The sequence below is a fragment of the Myxine glutinosa genome, chromosome 6, assembly GCF_964187855.1.
Source record: "Myxine glutinosa chromosome 6, kmMyxGlut1.1, whole genome shotgun sequence".
NCBI classification, from domain to species: domain Eukaryota; kingdom Metazoa; phylum Chordata; class Myxini; order Myxiniformes; family Myxinidae; genus Myxine; species Myxine glutinosa.
Window position 1 is genome coordinate 183,103,409 of NC_136266.1, and position 21,553 is coordinate 183,124,961.

General features: G+C 43.6%; 2 protein-coding genes across 12 annotated transcripts in view; one reads left to right on the plus strand and one right to left on the minus strand.

Annotated features, from left to right (window-relative positions):
* Nucleotides 1-5,039, minus strand: part of PRIMPOL (primase and DNA directed polymerase) — a 43,529-nt gene extending 38,490 nt beyond the window's left edge. The window contains exons 1-2 of one of the 8 annotated variants that reach the window (XM_068118990.2): nt 4,510-4,530; nt 3,969-4,058 (exon numbers count right to left, since the gene is read on the minus strand). Coding sequence is in view for 3 of the 8 variants with exons in the window: in XM_068118988.2 (XP_067975089.2) it covers nt 4,127-4,165 (39 nt within the window). In the remaining 5 variants the exon portion in view is untranslated. Of the gene's footprint in view, nt 1-3,968; nt 4,059-4,126; nt 4,716-5,018 lie in introns of those variants that run through there. The other 7 variants (XM_078780928.1, XM_068118992.2, XM_068118988.2 and 4 more) reach the window with 7 other exon arrangements.
* A 2,374-nt stretch (nt 5,040-7,413) lies between these two features.
* PRXL2A (peroxiredoxin like 2A) lies at nt 7,414-20,037 on the plus strand. 4 transcript variants are annotated; one of them, XM_078780929.1, is made up of 6 exons: nt 7,414-7,576; nt 8,960-9,143; nt 14,960-15,051; nt 15,290-15,430; nt 17,720-17,884; nt 19,773-20,037. In XM_078780929.1, exons 2-6 carry the CDS (start codon nt 8,960-8,962, stop codon nt 19,869-19,871), a joined length of 681 nt encoding a protein of 226 aa, XP_078637055.1. In that variant the 5' UTR covers nt 7,414-7,576; the 3' UTR covers nt 19,872-20,037. The 4 variants fall into 4 exon arrangements, with proteins under 4 accessions (XP_078637055.1, XP_067975100.1, XP_067975097.1 ...); XM_068118999.2 differs by having other exon boundaries at nt 7,484-7,523; XM_068118996.2 differs by lacking the exon at nt 7,414-7,576 and adding an exon at nt 7,798-7,869.
* The last annotated feature ends 1,516 nt before the right edge of the window (nt 20,038-21,553 follow it).

Sequence of the window (21,553 nt, forward strand, 5' to 3'; positions counted from 1 at the left end):
TTAGGGCTAATGGTAATCATTTAGGGCTAATGGTAATGGTAATCATTTAGGGCTAATGGTAATGGTAATCATTTAGGGCTAATAGTAATGGTAATCATTTAGGGCTAATGGTAATGGTAATCATTTAGGGCTAATGGTAATGGTAATCATTTAGGGCTTATAGTAATGGTAATCATTTAGGGCTAATAGTAATGGTAATCATTTAGGGCTAATGGTAATGGTAATCATTTAGGGCTAATAGTAATGGTAATCATTTAGGGCTAATGGTAATGGTAATCATTTAGGGCGAATGGGAATGGTAATCATTTAGGGTTAATGGTAATGGTAATCATTTAGGGCTAATGGCAATGGTAATCATTTAGGGCTAATGGTAATGGTAATCATTTCGGGCTAATAGTAATGGTAATCATTTAGGGCTAATGGTAATGGTAATCATTTAGGGCGAATGGGAATGCTAATCATTTAGGGCTAATGGCAATGGTAATCATTTAGGGGTAATGGTAATCATTTAGGGCTAATGGTAATGGTAATCATTTAGGGCTAATGGTAATGGTAATCATTTAGGGCTAATAGTAATGGTAATCATTTAGGGCTAATGGTAATGGTAATCATTTAGGGCTAATGGTATCATTTAGGGCTAATGGTAATGGTAATCATATAGGGCTAATGGTAATGGTAATGGTAATCATTTATGGCTAATGGTAATGGTAATAATTTAGGGCTAATCGTAATGGTAATCATTTAGGGCTAATGGTAATGGTAATCATTTAGGGCTAATGGTAATGGTAATCATTTAGGGGTAATGGTAATCGTAATAATTTAGGGCTAATGGTAATGGTAATCATTTAGGGCTAATGGTAATGGTAATCATTTAGGGCTAATGATAATGGTAATCATTTAGGGCTAATGGTAATCTTTTAGGGCTAATGGTAATCTTTTAGGGATAATGGTAATCTTTTAGGGATAATGATAATCTTTTTGGGATAGTCATAATGTTTTAGGGCTAATGGTAATGGTAATCATTTAGGGCTAATGGTAATGGTAATCATTTAGGGCTAATGGTAATCTTTTAGGGATAATGGTAATCTTTTAGGGATAATGGTAATCTTTTAGGGATAGTCATAATGTTTTAGGGCTAATGGTAATGGTAATCATTTAGGGCTAATCGTAATGGTAATCATTTAGGGCTAATGGTAATCTTTTAGGGATAACGGTAATCTTTTAGGGATAATGGTAATCTTTTAGAGCTAATGGTAATCATTTAGGGTTAATGGTAATCTTTTAGGGCTAATGGTAATCTTTTCGGGCTAATGTCAATCATTTAGAGCTAATGGTAATCATTTAGGGTTAATGGTAATCTTTTAGGGCTAATGGTAATCTTTTAGGGCTAATGGTAATCTTTTAGGGCTAATGGTAATCTTTTAGGGCTAATGGTAATCTTTTAGGGCTAATGGTAATCTTTTAGGGCTAAAGGTAATCTTTTAGGGCGAATGGTAATCTTTTAGGGCTAATGATAATCTTTTAGGGATAATGGTAATCTTTTAGGGATAATGGTAATCTTTTAGGGATAGTCATAATCTTTTAGGGCTAATGGTAATCTTTTAGGGCTAATGGTAATATTTTAGGGCTAATTGTAATCTTTTAGGGATAATGGTAATCTTTTAGGGATAATGGTAATCATTTAGGGCTAATGGTAATCATTTAGGGCTAATGGTAATCATTTAGGGCTAATGGAAATCTTTTAGGGCTAATGGAAATCTTTTAGGGCTAATGGTAATCTTTTAGGGCCAATGGTAATCTTTTAGGGCGAATGGTAATCTTTTAGGGCTAATGGTAATCTTTTAGGGCTCATGGTAACCTTTTAGGGCTAATGGTAATCTTTTAGGGATAATGGTAATCTTTTAGGGATAATGGTAATCTTTTAGGACTAATGGTAATGTTTTAGGACTAATGGTAATCTTGCAGGGCTAATGGTAATCTGTTAGGGCTAATGGTAATCATTTAGGGCTAATGGTAATCTTGCAGGGCTAATGGTAATCTTGCAGGGCTAATGGTAAGCATTTAGGGCTAATGGTAATCTTTTCGGGCTGATGGTAATCTTTTAGGGCTAATGGTAATCTTTTAGGGCTAATGGTAATCTTTTCGGGCTAATGGTAATCTTGCAGGGCTAATTGTAATCTTGCAGGGCTAATGGTAATCTTGCAGGGCTAATGCAATGGTAATCTTGCAGGGCTAATGGTAATCTTGCAGGGCTAATGGTAATCTTGCAGGGCTAATGGTAATCTTGCAGGGCTAATGGTAATCTTGCAGGGCAAATGGTAAGCATTTAGGGCTAATGGTAATCTTTTCGGGCTAATGGTAATCTTTTCGGGCTAATGGTAATCTTTTAGGGCTAATGGTAAGCATTTAGGGCTAATGGTAATCTTTTCAGGCTAATGGTAATCTTTTCGGGCTAATGGTAAGCATTTAGGGCTAATGGTAATCTTTTTGGGCTGATGGTAATGTTTTCGGGCTAATGGTAATCTTGCAGGGCTAATGGTAATCTTGCAGGGCTAATTGTAATCTTGCAGGGCTAATGGTAATCTTGCAGGGCTAATGTAATGGTAATCTTGCAGGGCTAATGGTAATCTTGCAGGGCTAATGGTAATCTTGCAGGGCTAATGGTAATCTTGCAGGGCTAATGGTAATCTTGCAGGGCTAATGGTAAGCATTTAGGGCTAATGGAAATCTTTTCGGGCTAATGGTAATCTTTTAGGGATAATGGTAATCTTTTAGGGATAATGGTAATCTTTTCGGGCAAATGGTAATCTTGCAGGGCTAATGGTAATCTTGCAGGGCTAATGGTAAGCATTTAGGGCTAATGGTAATCTTTTCGGGCTAATGGTAATCTTTTAGGGATAATGGTAATCTTTTAGGGACAATGGTAATCTTTTCGGGCAAATGGTAATCTTTTCGGGCTAATGGTAATCATTTAGCGCTAATGAGTAATGGTAATCTTTTCGGGCTAATGGTAATCTTTTCGGGCTAATGGTAATCTTTTCGGGCTAATGGTAATCTTTTCGGGATAATGGTAATCTTTTTGGGCTAATGGTAATCATTTAGCGCTAATGAGTAATGGTAATCTTTTCGGGCTAATGGTAATCTTTTCGGGCTAATGGTAATCTTTTAGGGATAATGGTAATCTTTTCGGGCTAATGGTAATCTTGCAGGGCTAATGGTAATCTTTTCGGGCTAATGGTAATCTTTTAGGGATAATGGTAATCTTTTCGGGCTAATGGTAATCTTTTCGGGCTAATGGTAATCTTTTCGGGCTAATGGTAATCTTTTCGGGCGAATGGTAATCTTGCAGGGCTAATGGTAATCTTGCAGGGCTAATGGTAAGCATTTAGGGCTAATGGTAATCTTTTCGGGCTAATGGTAATCTTTTAGGGATAATGGTAATCTTTTAGGGATAATGGTAATCTTTTCGGGCAAATGGTAATCTTTTCGGGCTAATGGTAATCATTTAGCGCTGAGTAATGGTAATCTTTTCGGGCTAATGGTAATCTTTTCGGGCTAATGGTAATCTTTTCGGGCTAATGGTAATCTTTTCGGGATAATGGTAATCTTTTTGGGCTAATGGTAAATCATTTAGCGCTAATGAGTAATGGTAATCTTTTCGGGCTAATGGTAATCTTTTCGGGCTAATGGTAATCTTTTCGGGATAATGGTAATGTTTTCGGGATAATGGTAATGTTTTCGGGATAATGGTAATATTTTCGGGCTAATGGTAATCTTTTCGGGACAATGGTAATCTTTTCGGGATAATGGTAATCTTTTAGGGATAATGGTAATCTTTTCGGGCTAATGAGTAATGGTAATGGATGAAATAAACAGGAAGTTCATTGATGACATCAAATCAATCATCGTCTCGTTCATTTCATCCATTGTTCCGCTTCACCTGTCCGCCGACGCAGATCGACACTCACCTTCACCAACAAGACAAGCGTCTCGCTCTAGCGATTACTCATTCTATTTATCCTTCATCCTGTGCGAATGATGACGTTGTTTGTTTGACTCTGAAAAAGGAACAACGAATGAATGAAACGTTCAATTAGATCGAGCAGTTTAAACCGATCAGACTCACCTCGTGTGGATCGATGGATGGAACCGATGAACCGTTCATCGTCACAACGAGACAGTCACAATGACTTATACAACTAACTATACAACCACGTTTAACCACCCGCGCCCACAAATTCACAACCACTAACTGTACACGACATTAAACAACTACCACAGATTTAGCTTACCATCTCCACACTTATACACCACCGCAACCACAATGTAAAAACACTTAACTAACCACACACAACATCCACAATCGAACTTCCCGCCTAAATCTAACTTTCACTACAACCACTCATACAACTAAAACCATGTAACCACTATCGTTTACCTAACGTAACCACCCACATCCCACTACCACAACTAACATTTCCCGACAAAACGGAAACTACTCATCTTTACCCAGAACCCGCGCAATCACTACCACGAATGCTGCACACCGACTCCCACTATAAGTTATAACCTACTGTAATCTATAATACACTATAATCTACACACCCACTTCCACTATAATGTACTATAATCTATAATACACAATAATATACACACAGACTGCCACTATAATCTACTATAATCTATAATTTACGATAATCTACACACCGACTCTCACTATAATCTACTATAATCTACGATAATCTACACACCACCTTAACTACCAGTTTCGTTAACTATATGAACGCACCACTCTCGATTTTGCTCCGATTTGTACTTCTGCAAAATTTCAACTGATCTACAAGGATCTATATTGAGCACTTTCATCAATAACGGTTTATGTATATTTTGAACAATAAACTGATTGATTTTAAATCATTTGAGTTCAGAAAGGAACAAGTATAAACAGTTAAAACGAAGTAGGTGTGTAATACAAGGAACCATAGCGAGGGAGAGAACCGGGGCTTGCTATCGCTTACCTTTTACCAAGCGGATTGCCTGATTCAAAGCGCTCGAGCAAACACGCCAACGGAACGGACTGCTCGGCACCGCTTAACAACATGGCGGTCTACATGGAAACAATGGTACTGGAGCAAATACTGTCCGGGCCACCGTTTTCAGTGGTACTCGATCTCAATCCTCTTGTGACAACAACTTCCACAAACGAATTGATTGTGTCATCAGCGGCTACAGAGTTCCAGAAAGAGGGAAAGATAAACAAGAAATATGTCACGCAGTCACGCACACGAGCACAAAAATGGGACTGCGTGGTAGTGTGCGTGGGTGATTGCGTGTGCGTGATTATGTGTTAGTGTGCGTGATTGCGTGTTAGTGTGTGTGATTGCGTGTTAGTGTGTGTGATTGCGTGTTAGTGTGCGTGATTGCGTGTTAGTGTGCGTGATTGCATGTTAGTGTGCGTGATTGCGTGTTAGTGTGTGTGATTGCGTGTTAGTGTGCGTGACTGCGTGTTAGTGTGTGTGATTGCGTGTTACTGTGCGTGTTTGTGTGTTAGTGTGCGTGATTGCGTGTTAGTGTGTGTGATTGCGTGTTACTGTGCGTAATTGCGTGTTAGTGTGCGTGATTGCGTGTTAGTGTGTGTGATTGCGTGATTGCGTGTTAGTGTACGTGATTGCGTGTTAGTGTGCCTGATTGCATGTTACTGTGTGTGATTGTGTATTAGTGTGCGTGATTGTGTGTTAGTGTGTGTGATTGCATGTTAGTGTGCGTGATTGATTTGCGTGTTAGTGTGCGTGATTGATTTGCGTGATTGTGTGTTAGTGTGCGTGATTGATTTGCGTGATTGCGTGTTAGTGTGCATGATTTTGTGTGCGTGTTAGTGTGTGTGATTGCGTGTTAGTGTGTGTGATTTTGTGTGCGTGTGCGTGTTAGTGTGCGTGATTGTGTGTTAGTGTGTGTGATTTCGTGTGCGTGTGCGTGTTAATGTGCGTGATTGCGTGTTCGTGTGCGTGTTAGTGTGTGTGATTGCATGTTAGTGTGTGTGATTTCGTGTGTGTGTTAGTGTGCGTGATGGCGTGTTAGTGTGTGTGATTGCGTGTTAGTGTGTGTGATTTCATGTGCGTGATGGCGTGTTAGTGTGCGTGATGGCGTGTTAGTGTGCGTGATTGCGTGTTAGTGTGCGTGATTGCGTGTTAGTGTGCGTGATTGCGTGTTAGTGTGCGTGATTGCGTGTTAGTGTGCGTGATTGCATGTTAGTGTGCGTGTTTGCATGTTAGTGTGTGTGATTTTGTGTGCGTGTGCGTGTTAGTGTGCGTGATTGTGTGTTAGTGTGTGTGATTTTGTATGCGTGTGCGTGTTAGTGTGCGTGATTGTGTGTTAGTGTGTGTGATTTCGTGTGCGTGTGCGTGTTAATGTGTGTGTTAGTGTGTGTGATTGCATGTTCGTGTGTGTGTTAGTGTGCGTGATGGCGTGTTAGTGTGTGTGATTGCGTGTTAGTGTGGGTGATTTCATGTGCGTGTTAGTGTGCGTGATGGCGTGTTAGTGTGCGTGATGGCGTGTTAGTGTGCGTGATTGCGTGTTAGTGTGTGTGTGTGTTAGTGTGCGTGATTGCGTGTTAGTGTGCGTGATTGCGTGTTAGTGTGCGTGATTGCGTGTTAGTGTGCGTGATTGCATGTTAGTGTGCGTGTTTGCATGTTAGTGTGCGTGTGCGTGTTAGTGTGCGTGATTGCGTGTTAGTGTGCGTGATTGCGTGTTAGTGTGCGTGATTGCGTGTTAGTGTGCGTGATTGCATGTTAGTGTGCGTGTTTGCATGTTAGTGTGCGTGATTGCGTGTTAGTGTGTGTGATTGCATGTTAGTGTGCGTGTTTGCATGTTAGTGTGCGTGTGCGTGTTAGTGTGCGTGATTGCGTGTTAGTGTGCGTGATTGCGTGTTAGTGTGCGTGATTGCGTGTTAGTGTGCGTGATTGCGTGTTAGTGTGCGTGATTGCGTGTTAGTGTGTGTGATTGCGTGTTAGTGTGTGTGATTGCATGTTAGTGTGCGTGATTGCGTGTTAGTGTGTGTGATTGCGTGTTAGTGTGCGTGCACCCACGGGCGAGCAAACATGCCGCATCATGGTTTCAAAAAATGAACGTCCATTTGTAGCTATTCAGCTCGTGTAGAGAGATCAGTGACGCGACCACAGCTGACGAATCTCATCTCAAGTCTAATGTCCCCAAAAGGTGAAATTGTGCGTCATGGTTGTTTCTTGTTCGTGTTCGAAGCGCAAAAAGCCGAACAATCCTTGGAGTTGCGTTCTATTGTAATCGCCATTATATTAGCTGACTCTTCTTGTTTTGAGGGTAATCTAATCGTTGATTGGGTTTACTGATAAAAAAGAAGAGGCACAGGAGTTAAAGGAAGGGGACGATTGGCAAGGCGAACGCTGATTGGTAGAGTCGGCCGTGACGTCACGGAGTGGGCGGTGATAAATGTGAGTACGTGCGCCCGTTCGTCGCACACCATCACTGCCGTGCGCTACGAATCAAGAGTAGGTGGTTATTATTTGGTCTGCTGCTGCTGCTGCTGCTGGTGCTGCTCTTGGTACGTACGTTTATTTGTGCTTTATCATGATGTTACACAAGAACAAGCCGATTAGATTTTGGTTCAGGTCCGAATCCAGATCCGGTCTATCAGTGGGATACAACGGTTCACCTGGTGGAGGTATGCTCTCTACCAAGTGCTGTTCTAGTTTGTCCAAGTGTCCCTCTATTTTGTCTGCCAACCGAGCTCTTGGTGTGTTCACCCGTCTTCCCACTGTACTTTGTTCTGGTCCCTCCATGAGCCTCGACTTTGTACACAAACAAACCGATGTAACCAGCTCTGTGACTGCAAAGGTTTGTTTGTTCATAAAATGATCTTAAAACCCTCTGCCCCTCTTAATCCCTTTCCAACATTCCTTCCCATTCCACACCTACACTCCTTCACCCCCACTTTCCCCCCTCCACCGCCCCTCACTTACTCATCCCCTTCCCCAACCACCCCACCCCCACTCCATCACACCTACACTTTCTCAAACTCCCTGACCCCCCTCCCTTCCCCCATCCCCCCTCTTCCCCCATCTTCCTCAAAATGTATCGGGGTTCTAAAAGTGGCCTACTCGTTATATTGTGCTTGGTGGGAACAGTGTTACTTACCCCCAGAACCCCCCCCCCCCCCCCCAAATCAGTATATTATATGAATGTTCTTGTTCCATAACCGACTGTGGGAGGGGGTGGGGTTGTGGAGTACCCACATTCCATAAGTCCCTGCCCCTCCTTTCCTAGATTGGGACAGGGATTTTAAATTGGTGGCCAGGTGACCTTGCACGCAAAGGTGTTTATTTATTTATTTTTAATGTTGTTAAAGTTTGCAGATATTTAACGTCTACAAGTAACTGCACTTGTAAAAACTACTTGCTCCACCCTGTCTGCAAATCAAGGTTTCGTTTTATAGATCAAGTCGGGGTACAAATTGACCCCGGACGAGCTCCAAGTTCAGCAATTGCACATTTTCCTATCTGGCGAATGTCGTCGATCCTCGAGATTGCGGGATTGAGTTTTGAGCTTGTTTTGCAATCGGCAGTTTGTTTATCGGACTGAATGCTGAACTGGTTTTGGTAATGTGTTAAATTTGCTGTTGCACTTTGTAATTAGTGTCTTTGTATTTAGTTTGTACTCCTGTACACTCGGGGGAACTATAGGTTTGCTCTGTCTGTCCGTCACACCTGTAGTTTTCAGACTTTTCCCCCCCCCCATACTCTAACATTTTCAACTGTAACTTGGTACGTGGCTTCATCATTACAAGTTCAAAGTTCAGGGCGATTCGCCAATTTTTCATGGAGTTGCGCCATTTTTCGCTTGGAACAAGAACATTCATTGGGACCGTTATGGGGCATGTATTGCAAAACATTTCCCCCTCGTGTAAATTTTTTTTTTTTTGACCCAGATGACCACGGCCTCGTCTCGCTGGGGCTGGAAGCGCTCTGCCTCGTGCATGGTTGGTGTCGGGGTCGGAGCCATAGCTGGAGTTATAGCGATGGCATCGATGTTTACGGCTCCCCCTGCAAGCAACGCAACACCTGGGGACCTGCAGTATTTTGCTGATGCAGACCTTGTAACAACAGATAATGGTAAGAATTTTTTTGGAGCGTGAGGGAGAAAATTATTACTTGCAAAATCGAAGATTTTTCAAGTATATTGGTCGGTTGTGTTTGTGATTCTGTCTGTCTGTCTTTGTTTGTCACCGGCCTACAGGTCGGACAATTTGCTGTATCAATGGTAAACTTTTGGGGGGGGGGTGGGGGAGGGTGGATTTTGCAAGTATCGTGCTATGCATGACGTTTTCTTGTTTGTTTGTCACCGGCCTACAGGTCACAATTTTTAACCGTTCTTCACGAAACTTCACCAAATAGTAGAGTTCGTCAAAAGCCAGAAGCCTATTTTTGGGGTCAATAGGTCAAAAGGTCAACATAGGCCCAAGGTCACCAAATTTGCTAAATTTCTAAAATCCTCAATTTTCATCCGATTGACTTGAAATTTGAAGACCACTTGCATATCTGGTCAATGAATTCAACCAAGTATTTTTGAGGTCAACATAGGCCAAATTTCCAAATCACCAATTTTCATTTGATTGACTTGAACTTCCAAGAGGATTTATATACATGGTCAATGAATTCAACTACCATCTAGTTTGAGGTCAACATAGGCCAAAAGGTCAACATATACCAAATTTTTAATATCCTTAATTTTGATCCGATTGACTTGAAAATTGAAAAGCATTGGCACATTGAGTCTCTAAATAGGGAAACTAACTATTTTTGAGGTCAAAAGGTCAAAGGTCAACCTTCCAAAATCATCGATCTGAAAAATCGTCACTTTTCATCCTGTTGACCCGAGCTTTGATCAAGATTGTAAATTTTAATCTTCATGAAATGGACAATGTGCTGTATCATTGGAAAACTTTGGGGGGGGGGGGGGGGGGGGATTTTGCAAGTATCGTGCTACGCATGACGTCTTCTTGTTACTTGCAAAATCGAAGATTTTTCAAGTATATTGGTCGGTTGTGTTTGTGACTTAGTTTGTCACCGGCCTACAGGTCACAATTTTCAACCAAACTTCACCAAGTGGTAGGGTTGGTCAAATGCCAGAAGCCTATTGTTTTTGGGTCAATAGGTCAAAAGGTCAACATAGGCCAAAGGTCACCAACTTTGCTAAATTTCTAAAATCCTCTTTTCATCCGATTGACTTGAAATTTGAAGACCACTTGCATATCTGGTCATTGAATTCAACCACCAATAATTTTTGAAGTCAACATAGGCCAAATGGTCAACATAGGCCAAATTTCTAAAATCCTCCATTTTCATCCAATTGACTTGAAATTTGGAAAGGACTTGCACATCTGGTCACTGAATTCAACCACCAAGTACCCTTGAGGTCAACAAAGGTCAACATAGGCCAAATTTCTAAAATCCTCAATTTTCATCCAATTGACTTGAAATTTGAAGAGGACTTGCATATCTGGTCACTGAATTCAACCACAAACTACATTTGATGTCAACATAGGCCAAAAGGTCAACATAGGCCAAATGGTCAACATAGGCCAAATTTCTAAAATTCTCAATTTTCATCTGATTGACTTGAAATTTGAAGAGGACTTGCATATCTCGTCACTGAATTCAACCACCTAGTATATTTGAGGTCAACATCGGAAGGTCAACATAGGCCACATTTCTAAAATCCTAAATTTTCATCTAATTGATGTGAAATTTGAAGAGGACTTGCATATCTGGTTACTGAATTCAACCACCAAGTATTTTTGAGGTCACCATAGGCCAAAAGGTCAACATAGGCCATCATGTATCATTGGAAAACTTTTGGGGGAGGGTGGATTTTGCAAGTATCGTGCTACGCATGACGTTTTCTTGCCTATGTTGACCATGTTGCAAAATCGAAGATTTTTTCAAGTATATTGGTCGGTTGTGTTTGTGACTCTGTTAGTTTGTCACCGGCCTACAGGTCACAATTTTCAACCGATCTTCACCAAACTTCACCAAGTGGTAGGGTTGGTCAAATGCCAGAAGCCTATTGTTGGGGTCAATAGGTCAAAAGGTCAACATAGGCCAAAGGTCACCAAATTTGCTAAATTTCTAAAATCCTCCATTTTCATCCGATTGACTTGAAATTTGAAGAGGACTTGCATATCTGGTCACTGAATTCAACCACCAAGTATTCTTGGTCAACTTAGGCCAAAAGGTCAACATAGGCCAAATTTCTAAAATCCTCTATTTTCATCGAATTCACTTGAAAATTGAACAGCATTTGCACATCGAGTCACTAAATAGGGAAACTATTTTTGAGGTCAAAAGGTCAAAGGTCAACTCAAGGTCAACCTTCCAAAATCATCATTTTTCATCTGAAAAATCGTCACTTTTCATGCTGTTGACCCGAGCTTTGATCAAGATTGTAAATTTTAAACTTCATGAAATGGACAATTTGCTGTATCAATGGTAAACTTTTGGGGGAGGGCGTATTTTGCACGTATCGTGAGTGCTACGCATGACGTTTTCTTGCTTGCAAAATCGAAGATTTTTCAAGTATATTGGTCGGTTGTGTTTGTGACTCTGTTAGTTTGTCACTGGCCTACAGGTCACAATTTTCAACCGATCTTCACCAAACTTCACCAAGTGGTAGAGTTGGTCAAATGCCAGAAGCCTATTGTTTTTGGGGTCAATAGGTCAAAAGGTCAACATAGGCCAAAGGTCACCAACTTTGCTAAATTTCTAAAATCCTCAATTTTCATCCGATTGACTTGAACTTTGAAGACCACTTGCATATCTGGTCATTGAATTCAACCACCAAGAATGTTTGAAGTCAACATAGGCCAAATGGTCAACATAGGCCAAATTTCTAAAATCCTCAATTTTCATCCAATTGACTTGAAATTTGAAGAGGACTTGCACATCTGGTCACTGAATTCAACCACCAAGTATTCTTGAGGTCAACATAGGCCAAATGGTCAACATAGGCCAAATGGTCAACATAGGCCAAATGGTCAACATAGGCCAAATGGTCAACATAGGCCAAATGGTCAACATAGGCCAAATGGTCAACATAGGCCAAATTTCTAAAATCCTCAATTTTCATCCGATTGACTTGAAATTTGAAGAGGACTTGCATATATCGTCACTGAATTCAACCACCTAGTATATTTGAGGTCAACATCGGAAGGTCAACATAGGCCACATTTCTAAAATCCTAAATTTTCATCTAATTGATGTGAAATTTGAAGAGGACTTGCATATCTGGTTACTGAATTCAACCACCAAGTATTTTTGAGGTCACCATAGGCCAAAAGGTCAACATAGGCCATGTATCATTGGAAAACTTTTGGGGGAGGGTGGATTTTGCAAGTATCGTGCTACGCATGACGTCTTCTTGTTTGTCTGTTTGTCTGTTTGTCACCGGCCTACAGGTCACAATTTTCAACCGATCTTCACCAAACTTCACCAAATGGTAGAGTTGGTCAAATGCCAGAAGCCTATTGTTTTGGGGGTCAATAGGTCAAAAGGTCAACATAGGCCAAAGGTCACCAACTTTGCTAAATTTCTAAAATCCTCTTTTCATCCGATTGACTTGAAATTTGAAGACCACTTGCATATCTGGTCACTGAATTCAACCACCAAGCATTTTTGAGGTCAACATAGGCCAAATGGTCAACATAGGCCAAATTTCTAAAATCCTCTTTTCATCCAATTGACTTGAAATATGGAGAGGACTTGCATATCTGGTCACTGAATTCAACCACAAATTATATTTTAGGTCAACATAGGCCAAATTTCTAAAATCCTCAATTTTCATCCAATTGACTTGAAATTTGAAGAGGACTTGCATATCTGGTCAATAAATTCAACCACCAAGTATCTGAGGTCAACATAGGCCAAAAGGTCAACATAGGCCAAATTTCTAAAATCCTCTTTTCATCCAATTGACTTGAAATTTGAAGAGGACTTGCATATCTGGTCACTGAATTCAACCACCAAGTATATTTGATGTCAACATAGGCCAAAAGGTCAACATAGGCCAAAAGGTCAACATAGGCCAAAAGGTCAACATAGGCCAAATGGTCAACATAGGCCAAATTTCTAAAATCCTCAATTTTCATCCAATTGACTTGAAATTTGAAGAGAACTTGCATAATTGGTCACTGAATTCAACCACCAAGTATTTTGAGGTCAACATAGGCCAAAAGGTCAACATAGGCCAAAAGGTCAACCTAGGCCAAATTTCCAAAATCCTCTTTTCATCCAATTGACTTGAAATTTGAAGAGGACTTGCATATCTGGTCATTGAATTCAACCACCAAGTATATTTGAGGTCAACATCGGCCAAAAGGTCAACATAGGCCAAATTTCCAAAATCCTCAATTTTCATCCAATTGACTTGAAATTTGAAGAGGACTTGCATATCTGGTTACTGAATTCAACCACCAAGTATTTTTGAGGTCACCATAGGCCAAAAGGTCAACATAGGTCATCATGTATCATTGGAAAACTTTTGGGGGAGGGTGGATTTTGCAAGTATCGTGCTACGCATGACGTCTTCTTGTTTATTTATTTATTGTATTTTTTTTTAATTCATAAAGAATAATGATACACGATGGCGTGTTCAAAGGTATTGCCTCGTTTTTTTCTCCAAACAGGTAAATCTTAGCAAGCCGAATGAAGTCGACAGACACGAACACCGGTCTTTATTCCACCGTGGTGCATAAGTATTTCTCGATGTGATTACCACTGTAGGCAACATATTTCTGCCAATGTTTGAACTAATGTACGGACTGTGCTTTGTTTCATTCGAATATCTTTACCTGTTTTGATGAAAGAATAGGAGGCATTACTTTTCAACACGCCCTCGTATTTTGCGCTGAAACTTCCACGTATAATGGCTTGGACTTTGACCTTGATATACAAAATTAAGTCTATTTAACCTTTTTTGATCAAGTGTTTTTGTTTTTGTCTTTTTTGTACACAAGATCAAGGCTCGTGTAAGAGCTAACATTAATGACAAAAAAAGAAAAGAAACAGACATAAGACAAAATAAAGGGAGCGGGAGACCAGATGGGTAGAGAGGGGGAAGCACACGAGTACAACATTTGAGAGCAGGGACATCGGGAGATCTGTGGGAGGGAGAGGGCTCGGGGGGAGGAGGGATGGGAAGGGGGGTGGGGTGAGAGGTATAAAACAAGGACACTGCAAGGACTTCCAGGAATAAAGTCAATATTTCAAAAAAGAGGATCTGGGGTGAATTAGTAGGGGTAGAAAAGATCTAGGTTTTGGATGGGGGAAGATAAGACATGGTGGTGAACAGCTGTTTTAAAGACCTGGAGGGAGGAGTGGGATTTAAGAGAGAGAGAGAGTTTGTTCCAGAGGTGGAAGAAAAGAGGAATGAAAAAGTGAAGGTGAGCAGAGTCTTAATTTTGGCAGTTTAACCATGAGGGTTGCAGGTAGATCTTGTGCGACCTGTAGGAATATTTGAGGGAGAGAGCTGGGGGAGCAAGGCCAGAGAGGAGTCGGTAGAAGACAAAGACCACCTACCTGTCTGCGGTGAGTAAGTGGAAGGCCCTCGGAGTTAGCTTCATCGCGGGAGATTCCAATGATTCTGAAAGCTTTGGTTTCAACAGCGTGAAGACGAGCTAGGTGTGAGGCAGGAGCACCAGCCCAGAGGGGAGAGCAGTATTCCATTGAGCTGCGGATGAAAGCCTTGTATGTGGTGAGGAGCTCGGGTGTGCCAAGGAAGGACTTCGCACGACGGAGAATGACCAGTTGGCGACTGGCTTTGGAGGCCAGCTTGGAAATGTGTTGAATTATCCTCATTGAGGTTTAGTAAGATCGGTGCATACTCCGCATTGTTGCGAATTTATTGTTGTTTTTTTTTTGTGCGCACATTGCAGACAAACGATCCTTCAAAGCCGCAGAGCTGTGGAAGGAACAAGGCGCTGTGATAATGGTCGTCCGAAGACCAGGATGATCTTTGTGCAGGGAGGTATGAAAACCCAAAACTCGTTTGTGCACTATTTAGTGTTGCCCTATATTTTTATCGTTGCGTACTCTACAGGTAGTGACCGTAATTGTTTGCATTACTCAAGATGACAGAATAGTTAGACAAAGTGATGTCCAGGTTTGCCCTCTTTTGAGAAGGGAGTAGTGACTGCTTGCATACACCAATGAGTGTTTCTCCGACACAATCCTGTAACCCCTCCACCCCATTTACACTTCTGCAGGAAGCAGCTGACCTTTCAACACTGGTCCCAGAGCTATCTCGAGCTGGTGTTGGCCTCTATGCAGTAGTGCATGAGCAGCTTAACTCTGAGGTCGGCAGCTTCCTCCAATATTTCCGTGGAGAGGTCTACCTGGATAAGGAGGTACACTGCACATGCCAAACATGGTAATTCCTTCGTGCACTTTTTTTTTATTATTAAACAGCATCTAAGGCTTGTTGTGGTGTTCACCAACTCTCCCACACACTCACCACCTCTCTCCCGCCCGCATGCTCACCACCTCTCCCGCCCGCACGCTCACCACCTCTCCCGCCCGCACGCTCACCACCTCTCCCGCCCGCACGCTCACCACCTCTCCCGCCCGCACGCTCACCACCTCTCCTGCCCGCACGCTCACCACCTCTCCTGCCCGCACGCTCACCACCTCTCCCGCCCGCACGCTCACCACCTCTCCCGCCCGCACGCTCACCACCTCTCCCGCCCGCACGCTCACCACCTCTCCCGCCCGCACGCTCACCACCTCTCCCGCCCGCACGCTCACCACCTCTCCCGCCCGCACGCTCACCACCTCTCCCGCCCGCACGCTCACCACCTCTCCCGCCCGCACGCTCACCACCTCTCCCGCCCGCACGCTCACCACCTCTCCCGCCCGCACGCTCACCACCTCTCCCGCCCGCACGCTCACCACCTCTCCCGCCCGCACGCTCACCACCTCTCCCGCCCGCACGCTCACCACCTCTCCCGCCCGCACGCTCACCACCTCTCCCGCCCGCACGCTCACCACCTCTCCCGCCCGCACGCTCACCACCTCTCCCGCCCGCACGCTCACCAACTCTCCCACGCACTCACCACCTCTCTCCCGCCCGCACGCTCACCACCTCTCTCCCGCCCGCACGCTCACCACCTCTCTCCCGCCCGCACGCTCACCACCTCTCTCCCGCCCGCACGCTCACCACCTCTCTCCCGCCCGCACGCTCACCACCTCTCTCCCGCCCGCACGCTCACCACCTCTCTCCCGCCCGCACGCTCACCACCTCTCTCCCGCCCGCACGCTCACCACCTCTCTCCCGCCCGCACGCTCACCACCTCTCTCCCGCCCGCACGCTCACCACCTCTCTCCCGCCCGCACGCTCACCACCTCTTTCCCGCCCGCACGCTCACCACCTCTTTCCCGCCCGCACGCTCACCACCTCTTTCCCGCCCGCACGCTCACCACCTCTTTCCCGCCCGCACGCTCACCACCTCTTTCCCGCCCGCACGCTCACCACCTCTTTCCCGCCCGCACGCTCACCACCTCTTTCCCGCCCGCACGCTCACCACCTCTTTCCCGCCCGCACGCTCACCACCTCTTTCCCGCCCGCACGCTCACCACCTCTTTCCCGCCCGCACGCTCACCACCTCTTTCCCGCCCGCACGCTCACCAACTCTCCCACGCACTCACCACCTCTCCCGCCCGCACGCTCACCACCTCTCTCCCACCCATATCATTTTTGGCCATATCACTCAATAGTGAAGAATCACTTTTAAAAATTCTGGTAGCTGGATCCGGATCTTCACCAAAATGTAATCATTTCGTTCTTGTCACATACGCTACATCTCTGACAAATTTAATTCGAATCCGTCCACAACTTCTTGAAATATCTTGTTCACAAACGGACAGACAGGGGTGAAAACATAACCTCCATCCACCTTTGGTGGCGGAGGTAACTAGGATTTTGGGGTGAAAGGCCATGTGACCTCAGATGAAAGCAGATTTTCGTTATGCAATAACTTGACCAAGAAAATTACCATAAAGTCCAAAACACCAATAAAGAATAAAAACGGGGGAAGTACTTGTCGACCTGCAGGCAGATAAAAACTTCTGGAAGGAAAACGATGAATATTTGTATAACAAAACTTAGTAAATGAGATGATAAATAACATCGCACAAGGGGCCAGGAATCATTTAAGATGTTGCCAGTGTGATCAAGAGACTGACTGAAGGTAAAGCACCTGGTATGATAGTGTCACAGTTGAGGAACTGAAAGCTTCTGGTGAAATAGGTGTCGACACGATCTACCTTCTGCAAGTTGGTTTGCAAGAGTCGAGTGTTTCCAGACGATTGGGGTAACGCCATCTTTACCCCCATATGCAAAATCATCTTGCAGACCATAACTCGAATTGGGAGCGTCTGTTGTCGCTTCTCCTTGTCTGTCTCTCAAGGGGCCTGGAATGTTTCACGTTTCATTGAGATAAAACACAAGTGGGTTGACGTCCATCGTGAGCAGACACATATCCTTTGGCTCATTCACTCCTTTCAACTTGGTTTTTGGTTTGGCGCAATCGGGGTTTGAACCGCCAACGTCGCGGACTCGGAGCGGGCGCTCTCACCAGTGCGCCACCCAGCTTTCCAAACCAATGGCGTGATCCTCACGAGATGCTTTTTATTTGCAGCGTCGTTTCTACGGACCCCAAGAACGCTGGGAGAGTTTGACCGGCCTAATGCGGCCTGGCTTCTGGACAGGCTTCGGACGGGCTCTTTATGCGGGCATCAAGGGCAACCTTCAGGGCGAAGGACGTCTTTTGGGCGGTGTGCTCGTTATTGGACCCGGAGAACAGGTTTGTTTTTGCACGGATCGTTTCGTTGTCCCACGATGTCCCAGGCTCATGACGAGGTAATAATTTGCAGCAGCAGAAATTGAATGAGATTTGCAATGTTGTGCCTCTTCATTTGAGACGTGCATGGTTTTTGTTGTTGTTGTTGTTGTTGTTGGGGTATGGAGTGAAAGTACCGCAGCAGCTTGATCCCAATCGGTGTAGCAAGTTAACGTCATGGTTGTATATATACAGTGCAACTGTTTTTTGGGGGGTTTTTTGTATACAAGATCGAGGCTCGTGTAAGAGCTAACATTAATCGCCAAAAAACAAAAACGGACACATGCAACATATAATAAAGGGAGCGGCAGACAAGATGGGGAGAGAGAGAGAAAGAAGCACACAAGTACAACAGTGGAGAACAGGGAGATCTGTGGGAGGGAGAGGGCTTGGGGGGAAGAGGAATGGGAAGTGGGGGGGGGGAAGTATTGTGCCATGGACTTTGAACCTGTTAGGAAATGTATCTCAAGCATGGAGTTCTGCGGTCCCGAGGAAGCCTCGTGGAGAACCGTTGAATTACTCCATATTTTTCCAATTTCATTTTATCTGAACCTTCCCAAAATTGTCAAGGACATTTGAGCCGTGTTGGACAAGTTCCTAACCAACCAGATCTTAGTGTTCAAATCTCCATGGGTCTTGTTATTAAAATAATTAAATACGAGAGTTTGATACTTCCTGTTGCACAACTTGTGAAGAAATGCCACGAGCATTCGGTCCACTTGGCACGGAGCTCAACATCTCTGGATAATGTGTCCCTTCAGTTAGAAGCTCTTGTGCAATAATGGAGTCACAAGTGCTTTGCATACTCTGGACCTTTTGATGTTTCAGGCAATGTAAGCAAGCGATCGCTGTTCTGGTTCTGCAACTATAGGGTATGGCACCATGGAACACACTTTACTTGGACCTCAATGGTCACCTGTACCATACTATTTACTGTCATTGCTGCCAAGGCAGTGCATTGGTAGTGGTCGTTATGCATATTGTTTCGCCGTTGGCTTTTTTTTTTTAATGTGTACAAGATCGAGGCTCGTGTAAGAGGTAACATTAATCACAAAAAAACTAAATGACATAAAACATATGATGAAGGGAGCGGGAGACAAGATGGGGAGAGAGAGGGAAGCACACAGGGACATCGGGAGAACTGTGGGAGGGACGGGGGTGGGGGGTGGGAGACGTTAAAAAAAAAAAAACCACATGGACACTGCCTGGATTTCCAGGAAAAGTCAGTGTTTCAAAATGAGGATCCCAGGAATAAGTACGAATAAAATTCCCAGGAGATCCCAGGAATAGTAAGCTTCCCAGGAAGTTGGTCATAGCAGGAATTTGGAATCTGGCCATGGTGCCGGTGATAACTTTCCTACTCCACAAAAGACGCCAAGATCATTAATATCCGCCAAATGATCATTGCTGGAATACTGATCCTCTGATTTGATGTCCTCGGGATGGATGACGCAGATAATTATGGGGAGAGGGAAGCACACAAGTCCAACAGCAGAGAACGGAGATCTGTGGGAGGGAGAGGGCTGGGGGGAAGAGGAAGAGGATAGATAAGATAAGAATGTCAGGGTAATGGTTAAAAGTTGAGTGGAGATTCGAACTGATGCTATATAGCTCAAAGACGAGTACGCACACATCAAAGCTTACCTGCAGGACATCAAGGTGGCTCCAAGTTAAATGCAAAAGAACCCATGGTACATTTCGTTAGAGCGTTTGGGGTGATACAAAGGGTAGATGTGATGCGCCATTTTGTTTGCACATTCGGTGATAGATCCAGGTATTTTACGGTTTCTAAATGATTGGTTTGTACATTCTGGTGTGTGTGTGTGTTTTATTTATTTAATTTTTTTTTCAGGGCATCCTTCTAAACCACAAAGACAGCACCTTTGGTGATAAAGTCTCTTTGACTGCAGTGAGGGAGGCGGTGGCGAAGATTACGAATCGGTCATTGTAACCGTTTGAAAAACAACCCGCCACTCACAACGAGCTCTACTTCAAACCTATGACGGTTCATGCCAAAGTTTTGGTTTTAAAGCGGCTTGTACCTGAAACAGTCCTGGAGTTCAGTTTGTTGGATCCTGGTGTGGAAATGAATAAAATTTTGCTGCCTTGTGTTCAAACTGGTATTTTGAGTTTTCACTTGAAAAACGCCCACCATATTCAACATCCTCGTGGTTTCAAGTTTGTATTTATTGCGTGGAACTTTTTTGCTGTGGGCAGTCGCGTGCAAGGCAATTCGTGCTGGTATTATCTAAACTCTAAAGGTACCAATGGTCAATTGTCTCACATATTTTGGATACTTAAACCTCCTTTTCATATATCTGAGGGTATAGCTCATACATAGGATCTGTGTCCACCCTGAACCCCACCCAAAAGACCAAGACTGACATTGTGGGTCAAAGGTCAGATTTGAACATCTTGTAAGTAATTAAAGCCATGGTAAAAAAAAGAACGGTTGTGGTTAATTATCAATTGGTTATCTCGTGAATGCTCAAATATATATTTCTTTTTTTTAAACCCAAGTTAGCAACGACCAGGATTGGATGTATCGGAAGCTCCTTGGCCTAGTTCTCGTTATCTTTTCCCTCTAAACAACACGTAATCGTTCCCAATTGTAATTTCTCACCACAATGGTCGTCTGCACATTCCGTCGACATGGTGTAAAAATTTAAGGAAAATAAAAAATGTGAAAAAATATATATAATGAAAATGATTTATTAATTGAGTTTATAAACCGTTTAAACCAACATAAATACAAGTTCCTCGTGCTGTAATTCATGGATGTATGTTCGTTGCACCACTCGAACAATTCTGGCCTGATTGCACATCCAGACTTGCCACACAGCATGATGCGAATTGTCTATGCAAATGTGTGTAGCTCCACCTTGAGGTGGGAGGAGGGTATTGCAAGTCCTTGCCCTTTACAGCTCGGTATTCGTGTCCCCACGTTTTCCAGTCCAGTGAGGTGTTTTTGCTTCATGCACTCCAGGTTCGTTTTCCTGGATCATAAACTGATGTTTATAGACAGGTGGACACACAGACAGCCAGAAGTGAACCAATTGCTTAACCCCACCGTGCTTTGTGTTCATGGGGTAGAATTAGTGGAGAGGGTAGCTGAGCGGTACCTACCCAGGTCTAATACTTTGGCACTCAGTATGTCCTCTAAAATGCCAGTTTACCTATTCTGTCATTACCAGTGGCAGGCATTCATTGGCTGATGTGGAGAACAACATCCAATCTTAACCCTAGGGCATAATCTAAACATTTTCCACAATTACTTTTTAAACTCATTACAGGAATCTTAATGACAAATGTACCCACTGATTAGCTTGCTGCTGTCATCCTACAAATGTTGGCTTGGTCCTCGTAAATTCCACCTAACTCTGCTCTTGGATGATTAGCTGGCTGGATGGTGTGGGCCTGACGGGCCTCCTCGCTTGGATCCATCTTGCTCTGGCACTTGAGACATTGGGGTGATCTTTGTCGTATTTCCTATATTTCTGTGAGTCCGATTTGCATTCAGGAATAGAACGGCAGGAATTTTGAAATTGCCACTCTTTCATTTAAGGTGCCTGGTGTTGGCTTAGCGGTTAGGGTGCCGGCTTGGGATCCGAGGATCCTGGGTTCGAATCCTGG